We start from the raw sequence: 10,259 nt of genomic DNA on the forward strand, positions 1-10,259 counted from the left end.
TTAGCTTTTGCAGAAAAATGTATGCAACTAGAGGTCATCATAATAGGCAAAATGAGTCATACACAGAAAGACAAGTACTGCATGTTTTCTTTCATATGACAAAGCAATAAAAAATATGACCTGAAGGTAAAAGAGGGACTAAGGATGGGGTCAAGAAAGGCAGAGAGAGAGAGGAAAAGGAGAGAAAATAGAAAGGAGGGTGGACAGGGTCAATACATGACACATGGATGTGTGAAAAAGTCACGGTGAAACCAATGAGATAGATCAGTGATAGATATGATAGATGATGGAAGGAAGGAAGGAAGGAAGAGAGAGAGGGAGAAAGAGAAAAAGAAAAAAGAAAGAAAGAAAGAATTAAAGAAAGAAAGAAAGAAAGAAAGAAAGAGAAAGAAAGGAAGGAAGGAAGGAAGGAAGGAAGAAAGAGAGAGAGAGAAAGAAGTGGGGCCTATTGGAGGGAGTAAGTCATCACTGGCAGCATGAACCTGAAGTGCATCTTCGCTGGCCTCTTTCTCTCCCTCTGTCTTTGCTTGCTACTGGTATCCTTGAGTTGAGCCAATTTCCTTCCATCATCTCTCTGCCATGATGCTCTGCCTCATCACCATCCCAGAAACAACAGATCCCACGGATCATGGTTATGGTTTAGGTACGAGGTGCCCTTCAAAAGTTGATGAGCGAGACTGCAAGAATTTTCAGAAATGAAAGGATTAGATTACGAGAGCTTTGAACTAATCAGTGGATTAATCCACTGATATGGATTAACTTGGTGGTAACTATAGGCAGGTAAGGTGTGGCTGGAGGTCCTGGGGGTGTGCCTTCAGCATTTATATTTTATCTCTGGTGAGTGGAGTTCTTTCTCTACTCCCTGGTTGCCAGATTCTGAGCTGTTTTCCTCTGCCATGCCCATCTGCCACCTGGCCCATAGCTGTGGAGTCAGCCATCCATGAGCTGAACCTCTGAAACCATGAGCCAAACTCACCATCCCCTACTCTGCACTGTTCTTGTCATAGCGATGCAAGCTGACTAAAACAATCATGGACAAAACCTCTGAAAACGCAAACCAAGCTCAATGATCCCTCCCTGAAATTTTCTCAATACTTCATCCCGACCACAGAAAGCTGACCAACACACACACATATACACAGATAAGCACACACGGAGACGGCTGGGTACTTCTCTGATTTTCTCTATCCCTACTTCTTTATTAAAATTAACAGGTGCTTCAGAACTCCCATGGTCTCTTAGTAGGTCTTGAACTGCAGCCTATCCCTTTCAGATTACTCCTGAGAATGTACCTGCTCACTGGGGTTGGAAATGTTTCCATCACTCCGCCTGTCACATTAGAGTTCTGCCTTCACATACCTATGATCTTCTTTCTATCCTTGGCTGACATCTATTGCATCTCTCCCATGGTCCAGAGTTAATGTGCACACCCCATCTTAGATCAGAACATGTAATTCTGCTGCCTGACACAGAGGTCTCTCTTTATCTTTCCTTGGATATATGTAAACTGCTTCTCAGTGTGATGGCCTAAGACCTGTCTACAGGCTTCTGTAATCCTCTCAAGCACCCTGTCATTGTGAACCTTCACCTCTGTGACTTCTTAGTGTCAATGTTGTTTTCAGATAGCCTTTTTAACTCACTACTGGGTCATTTTATTTCCTTCCAATATCCCACCTAAAGATTGTAGAACTTGCTAGTTTCTGCTTTGACTGTCCTCACTTTCTTAATCTAACCTATACAGATATGTTTACCAATAATACTGTGACTTTTTATGCTGCTGCTACCTCTGGATTTCTTTCTCTCTTAGGGATTCTTTTCTCTTACTATAAAACAGTTTTCTCCGTTTTGAGAATACCATCATCAGGTGGAAAGTATAAAACCCTCCTCTTCTGTGGATCTCACAGGTCACTTACTATTTGCATGGAACAGACTTTCAAATGTACCTTGCTTCAGGTATCTCACATTCTCCCAGAAATAAAGTAGCAGTCAGTGATGTAAACAGTTGTCACCCCTATGCTGAATCTCATAATCTAAACTCTGAGGAACAGGAACATTAAAAAAGCCCTAAAGAGGTTCACAGCAGGACAGTCTAATCTGTCCTGGAATCTATTTGAAATATAGGTTGGCAAAGGAAACCAACCTAAACATCTATAGGTATAAATCCTGCCTCCTTGGTGACCATATTTTTGTATTTTGAGATATGCTGTTCCTATCATGTTTCATCATAGAATGGAGGTAGTCCTGTGTCATGGAGATTCTTTTTTGATCTTATAGATTTGGGGTTCTGAGTGCCTTTTGTATCTTGATGTTCTTCTCATTTGAAAGATGTGAACATTTTACTGTTATTTCCCAGCAGAGGCTATCCATTTCATTAGGCTGCATTCAACACTCCTCCTGAATTCCAGTAATTTTTAAATTTGATTTCTTAATGCTGTCCCATATTTCTTGTGTATTCTGATCACAGTTACGTATTTTCTTTTCTTTGATACTGTCTGAATGTTCAAAGCTGGCCACTTTGTCTTCAGCATAATCTACTCTGTTAGAGAGATTTCCAACTGAACATTTTATTTGATTTATTGTGTCTTTCATTTCCAAGATTTCTGTTTATTTATTTTTCAATATCTGTATCTTCTCATTGGATTTTCTCAATCATATTCTGTACTGACTTCCTTAATTCATTCAGTTGTTTTTCTGTGCTCTCTTGTAATTCATTGATTATTTTTATAATCATTCATTTGAATTATTTATCTGGAATTTCATCCACTTCAATATGTTGGGGATGAGTTGCTGGGGAATTATGACCTTTAATAGGCACCATCTTATTTTTTTCATAATTCTTATATTTCTGCATTGGGTTTTATGCACATTGGAATATATTTCTCTGCTATTCTTATGTGTGGATCTTTTTAGTGCATTCTAAAATGACCTAGAGTGATCTCGATTTGCTTTCAGTAACGACCTACAGTGATCTCGATTGAGACACCTTTGTAGTGTGATATTCACAGTCTTTGTGTTAATTTTCTGTTTTTGCTGTAGCAGTAGACATCTATGAGTGCTATGTATGTGATATATATATATCACATACATACACCCACAGATACACTGGGGGACATAATGGGTGCAGATGGGTCTGTGGCAAATGCTTTCTTACACACACACACACACATGGTTTTTTTTTTTTTTTGTGTGTGTGTGTGTGTGCACATAGTGATTATCAGGATTTGGGGAGCATGAGCTTATTTGGGCAGGAGAGTGTAGAAGGAGGATGTTTAGGTAAGGATCCTTGCACACTGTGTGAATGTTTGTAAATGTCATACCAAATCCCATTCATACATACAATTAAAAAATGTTAATGAAAAGACTTTAAATAAATGAATATTACACACAAATTTCCCACTGAATAGAGGAGAACATAACCTTTAGGGACATTCATTTACTCCTTTTCTTTGTTACTGATAAGTAAGGAAGTCCTTAGAGATTTGGAGAACATGAACCAATTTGGCTAATTATGAGCTCTGTGCGTGGAGCCCCCAAGGTCTTCTGACAGTTAATGCTCAGTCTGTGCCTGTGTGTCTTCAGTGTGTGGCTCCAATCCAGGGGACTCCCTGACTGTAGCTCTTCTTCCAATTGTTGTTTGAATCAGAGAGCGTCTATCAGCCACTGTGTTTATATCAATCCTGAGGATAGAGGCTGAGCCTTAAGTAGAGACTTGGCAGAAGAGGGCGATTGGATACTCAGCTGCTGGTTATGACACAGCAGAGACCCAGCATTTTTCTGTAAGTATAAGGAAGATGATGGGTGGAGGAGGGACTGTGGAAATGCTGCTTCGTCACCATCAGGACAAACAAAGAGTTTGTATAGCCAGGGGAGAGGACACCCATGTGGAAAAATTCAACTCTGGGGACTGTGAAGTTTGTGTTCTTGCTGGTGGTAGAGCCCCAGAAATCTCACCCAATGCTTTTTCTTTCCTCCTCAATGACTCTACTTCCCTTAGACTGACCACCATCTCCATGATAGGAAAACTGGGTCCCCCACACTGTTCCACAAACAGTCCAAAAGATTAGGAAGGGAGTGATAGGAATGAGGAGGAGGAAGACAGTAACTAAGACATCATGACCATTGGAGAAATGTTCCCTAGACACCAGGCACCGAGTTCTGTGTACTATACAGCTTACTGCATCTGCAGGTTTTTATCTTGTTATCAGTGCCCACGTTGCTACTATTTTACATTCAAAGAAGGATATACCATGTTTTTAGGTAGAAGTGAATGAGGTATGTTTTAACCTGTCAGATTGCAGACACAAGGTGTCCTTCTTTGAAAACTCTGGCAGGGTGTCCCCTTGATGATCCAAATATTTTTAACTTCCTGTCATTCCAGAAAGAGACCCCTTGCTCACAGTGTTCTTCCTTGTGTGGGTTCCTGCTAAATCACAGGACTGAGCCGAGGGTAACACCAGCCACCCACTGTGGAAAGCACAGGCAGACCAAGGGCAATGACCACAAAAGAGCAGAAAATAATGGATCAACACAGACCGGACTCTGGCCCTGGTCCAGGAGATCCTGCAGCTCTCCACATCCTCCTGCGAACTTCTACTCAGTCACTTAATATCAAGGGCAGGTGAAGTCAGGACTTGATATCATTCATATCAGGAAATTGGAATAGCTTAAAAATGTGCCCATAATTCTATGTGGCTAAATCCTCTATATGTCAAATGTCAGATAGTTGGGAAACAATGTGAAAGTTATAATGCGTCAGATTCAGAGACTACGAATTTAATTTTCACCTCTAGGTTCCTGTTTCCTTCTTAAACATAGTGCATCTTCTTAGTGTCACAAGCTCAGTATTGTCATCTGAAGTTCTTTCTAGTTGAGACAACTGCAGTGATGATGGAGTAAATAGAGATTCTTTGTGTTGTGGGTAGGAGGTGAACACATAGGTAAGGGAAAATAACAGTTCAGATATTACTATTAATAATAATGGTAAGTTTGAGCATCACACCATTCAACTAAACTATCTATCAATCAGAAATGACATTATCCTACTTCTATATGCTGTCAATTTGGAGAGGAATAAATCATTTATTTGTAATTCTCCAGAGCTTCTATACTACTAAGCACACAAGGTGATTCAAAAACAAAAACCTTTATAAATATTGAAGAGACTGTTTCTTGGTTCACAAATCCTGGACACAATCAGTGCACCTTCAACACACTTGGTGCTTTCCTGTCCGCACTCTTGCACTTTAGTGATGTTCCATAGAAGTAATGTTCCACAGAAGTGGAGACCAGATAAAATAGCTCTTGTTTGTATCCATGTCATGGACACCTGGGTCCTATAATCCTTTTAACCACATCTGCATGATCAATTATTCAAAAACATAGCACAGACTTCCTTGGGTATCAGAAAGAAATAAAGAAGGGGGCAGGTTAAGACTTACAGCTTGGGTGAGACCCAGGTAAGAGCTTCCTATCATCCAGAGTTCAGTGATCCTTAACACTGATATACCTCAACAGCTAGTTATTCCCATAGCTTTGAATTCTGTACTTTGATAAAGTAGCCAAAATGATAAATATTTTTAGATTCAAACTTTCCTTATGAGCCATGCATGAATGGAGATTGCCATTATTCTCCCCATCAGTAAGAGTACAAGTTCAGAAAGGAGGAGAGATTGACACATATTCTGCATAATATGGTCCATCAATGATTCAAGACTAAAATGTGGATTTCCTTTCTCCCATCCCAGGACACTGTCTTCTCCACTGGAGCCCCGTGGAAATGGTTTCCTTAGGAGATGAAATTTCTCAGTGATTTGCTATGTGAGGATTGCTAATAGACACCTGACAAGGATATTTTGAAGGTGTCCATTAAAAATAAGGGAATATATCAGTAATGACAGAATTTTATTGGGGCAACAAATGGAGGTGATTAGTAGTTAAACTAATAGACATGATTTTTTGGAAGTCAAAGAACAATTCTCTCTACCCAAATAGTGCATGGAAAATTTCACTAATGTGAGGGAAAGAAATATAAGAATTTTAAAAGTATTGTCATAATTAAAAAAAAAGAAAGAAAACTTACAAATGAAGTCCCACCCTCAGGTAACTCTGCATCATCAGTTAAAGCATTTGACCCAATGTATGTCAAATCACGTGTGAATGTAAACTAGCTCAAAAAAAGTGATGTGACATACTGAATAGATGAGCTTTAAGGCATCATTAGTTAAGTTTTTAATAAAAATTTTGTTTTGTAGATACATATATCAAAATAGAAATGGAAAGATCTATGGGAAAATCTACCCCCCAAATTCATGACAGAATTTGACTGTGGAACAGGTGAGCAGGAGAATGAAATCCTGTAGACATAAAGTATTCAAATTCCATGGGCCATGTTTCAATTCTCCACAGAAGTTCAGATCTGAAGCACACATTACTAAATGTTTTGTTTTAATGATTGTAGTGAGTATTATTGGCTGTAATAGCATGAATCTTTAATGAAATATTTTCTAAATGCCAGGAAATGTTATGTCAGTGGTTTTCAATACTAGTGTGGAAAAAAAACACCAAGAAGTTCACATGTAGACACTATGATGGATTTAACTTGGGCTGAAGCTCAGGATACATATATACTAAGATATCCACTGAGATACTGAGATGGAGCAAGTCTACACAATTTAAATGCTTCTTAAGCTCTTTTGGACAATTAAGCATTAGATGGTTAATTATTATCCACATTTTACAGATGAGAAAATTTTCACAGTGTGTTTATTTCCTGTACTTTTCATTCTTCAATTTTTCCCATGAAGTTATAATGTGAGCTAACAAAATAAAGTCCCAAAATTGTCTTCATGCAGCTGAAGTAGGAGAAGTGCAGTCCACATATGAGGCAGGACTAACTTGAAAACCCATGAACTAGGCATATGAAGGCTCCAACTTTGCAAATTCCATTTAGAATTTTGGGTCATATGCTAGGTGCTAAAGTCTTCAAATGAAAATAAAAGTTTATGATTATAAAAGCAATATAGCAGCATAAGCAGACCATTGTTAAATAGATTATCAAGAGAAAATTTAAAAATAAAGCTGTCATTCTCAGATACCTTTCTGAGATGTCATAGGGTTGAACAAAAATATAATGTCAAAAGTTTTTAATTTTTCATAAGTGAGTCTTATCATTACATTATTCATTACATTTATTCTTTAACCATTTGTGCCAAGTGATGTCATATCATTACGTGCATTTAAAGAATGCATCAACATTGGAAGATCAGCAAAGCTGGAGACAGGAATTTCTCTGACATAGTGTTTGTAGTCATTTTAATGACAGGATTATTTTTCTTGCCTTAAAATAAGTTATCTTGACAGCTTCTTGATTTCTTTTAATGATGATACTTTTCATATGGAAAGACTATTTCTTCCTCCCTTCTTTTATTATTTTTCATGGTGCTGGGGGTGAAACCAAGAGCCACTTGCCTGCTGGTTCCTCTCTTTTATTAGAAAACTAGACTGTACAAAACAAGCCAGACTCAGGAAGATGAGTGTCACATGCTTTCTCTCCTACATGGAAGTTAGAGAGAAAGAATAAAACAAGGTACTCATCAAAATAGGAGGGAGGACATTAAGGAAGAGGTAGGAACTTGGGGAAGGAGAAGAGGGAAGAGGTATTAGCTATGAGGGAGTAAAACTGATTAAATTGTTAAATGCATGCACAAATAGAACTCAATGAAACCTACAATTCCATATAAACAATATATACCCATAAAATTGTCAATAATAGACTTGTTGCGTGTAATGTCTTGGTCTCTAGCACTGCTCATTTAAAATGAGCACACAAAGCTATGAAACACAGATACCAATAATGTGAGAGTTCAAAGAAGATGCAATTTGTCCCAGGAAATATTTCAGAAGGTGTATGGAATTCAAGTATGAGTACCTTGATTGAGCTGGATGACTATTTATTGTTTCCTTTTTCTAATGCTTTTATTCCCAAAGGTGTCCAGGTAATATAGAAGGACCAAATCTAACACGTGTCTCAGAATTCCATCTCATTGGACTTTCAGAGGATCCAGACCTGCAACCTGTCCTCTTTGGACTGTTCCTGTCCATGTACCTGATCACAGTGCTTGGGAACCTGCTCATCATCCTGGCTGTCAGCTCTGACTCCCACCTCCACACCCCCATGTACTTCTTCCTCTCCAACCTCTCCTTCACTGACATCTGTTTTATCTCCACTACAGTCCCAAAGATGATCATGGACATCCAGACTCAGAGCACAGTCATCTCGTACGTGGGCTGCCTGACACAGATGTCTCTGTTTGCCATGTTGGTCTGTATGGATGACATGCTTCTGACTGTCATGGCCTATGATCGGTTTGTGGCCATCTGTCACCCCCTGCTATACCCAGTCATTATGAACCCTCGTCTCTGTGGCTTCTTAGTTTTGATGTCTTTATTATTTAGCCTTTTCAACTCTCTGCTACACAATTTGATTATACTACAATTTACCTACTTCAAGGATGTGGAAATCGCTAACTTCTTCTGTGACCCTTCTCAACTCCTCAATCTTGCCTGTTCTGATACCTTTACCAATAACATAGTCATTTATGTTATAGGTGGCATATTTGGCTTTCTTCCCATCTCAGGGATCCTTTTCTCTTACTATAAAATTGTTTCCTCAATTCTGAGGATCCCATCCTCAAAGGGGAAGTACAAAGCCTTCTCCACCTGTGGGTCTCACCTCTCTGTTGTTTGCTTATTTTATGGGACAGGCATTGTAGAGTACCTTGGCACAGCTGTATCGCATGCTCCCAGAAAGGGTGCATTGGCCTCAGTGATGTACACTGTGGTCAGTCCTATGCTGAACCCCTTCATCTACAGCCTGAGGAACAGGGACATTAAAAGCTCCCTGTGGAGGTTGTACAGCAAGACAGTCTAATTTTTTTTTTTCATCTTTTCTTAGAGTATAGGTTCTAAACCAGGACACTCCTGTTACTGCATTCATATCAATACTAAGTATCAAGTCAGAGCTTTGACTTGCCTCAAGCAGGGAAGGCTCATCATACCTTCAGGCCTTGGTAATGACTCCGCAGACACTCTGGATAACCACCTATGTGCTGATGAAGACAAGGATGGGAGGAGGAAGTGACATAGCACTTACTTACCATCATTAGAAGAAATGTGACAGTTGAGAACAATAGTGTGCAAATTTCAGGTATGGAAGCTGTGAAGCTGGCTTCCCTTTTTTGGGGGTGGTCCCAAACATAATGTTCAAAATTTTGTTTTCCACTCACAGTGTGAATTCAAGTTCCCATGGACGTCTCACTCACAAGAGCAGAAGTTAGGTCTATGAAAACTGTTTCAAAGAACTCCAAACATATGGGTGGTGGTGATGAGGAGGAGGAGCTGGGGGAGGAGGAGGAGGAATAGGATAGCAACCTCACATCCTGTGCCATTGTTGAGGGCTTCCTAACTGCCAGTCTCTGAGCTCTGTGTTCTATGTGGCATGTTTCATTTCATGTGCACAGTCTTCCCTATATTATAAGTTCCCACATTATTTTTATTTTCATTATTATTATTTTACAGGAAAACTATGTATAATTATTTCTGTGACATGAATGCAGGTTGCTAGTATCTGAAACAGCATTGTCTTCTGAGTTGATTTCTAGAAGAAAATAGCTCCACAGGAAAGAAAGATTACCCACGGGGAGTGCGTGCCCCCTAGTGGAAAAATATGTGAAGAATGCATAAAATGAGGAGCAAAAATGCAATTTTTACATTATTCTTCTTAGTTTAATCTTCACACGATTCAATTGAAATATCCAGTGATCAGAAGTGACTCTTTCCAATTAAATTAGTTTTTAAATAGCATAAATGAACCCAAGTAACTATTCATTAGCTAAAGCAAGAGAATTATAAAGTACAATCCATGTACCAGGCAGGATTCACTTGCAAATTTATTAACTAAGCATTAGAAGATTGAGAGATTAAAACCTGTGCTTTGGTATCCTTTGGCTGGTGCTAAACTCACCAACCACCAACCAGAGTTTATGATGAGAAAAACAATCACACATCATGAACAGGTTCATGAACACATATCAATGAATACAGAATGACAAAAAAGAAAACAGAGAAAGAAACAGAAGAAAAAAATATTGTGTCTGATAGGCCATATATTTTACTGAGATTGTATAGAGATTGATGATAAAAATATTCATAGGTACAATATAAAATTTGTAAAGTGTTTGTTATCATTTAACTGATTTTTT

The 10,259-nt window shown here is 38.8% G+C and overlaps 1 protein-coding gene across 1 annotated transcript; it reads left to right on the forward strand.

Annotated features, from left to right (window-relative positions):
* Positions 1–7,978: 7,978 nt before the first annotated feature.
* LOC124969041 (olfactory receptor 7E24-like) lies at positions 7,979–8,929 on the forward strand. The gene has a single exon (XM_047531855.1). The coding sequence runs from the start codon at positions 8,099–8,101 to the stop codon at positions 8,927–8,929; it is 831 nt and encodes a 276-aa protein (XP_047387811.1). The 5' UTR covers positions 7,979–8,098.
* Positions 8,930–10,259: the final 1,330 nt, after the last annotated feature.

Source organism: Sciurus carolinensis, chromosome 17 (genome assembly GCF_902686445.1).
Source record: "Sciurus carolinensis chromosome 17, mSciCar1.2, whole genome shotgun sequence".
Taxonomy (NCBI): domain Eukaryota; kingdom Metazoa; phylum Chordata; class Mammalia; order Rodentia; family Sciuridae; genus Sciurus; species Sciurus carolinensis.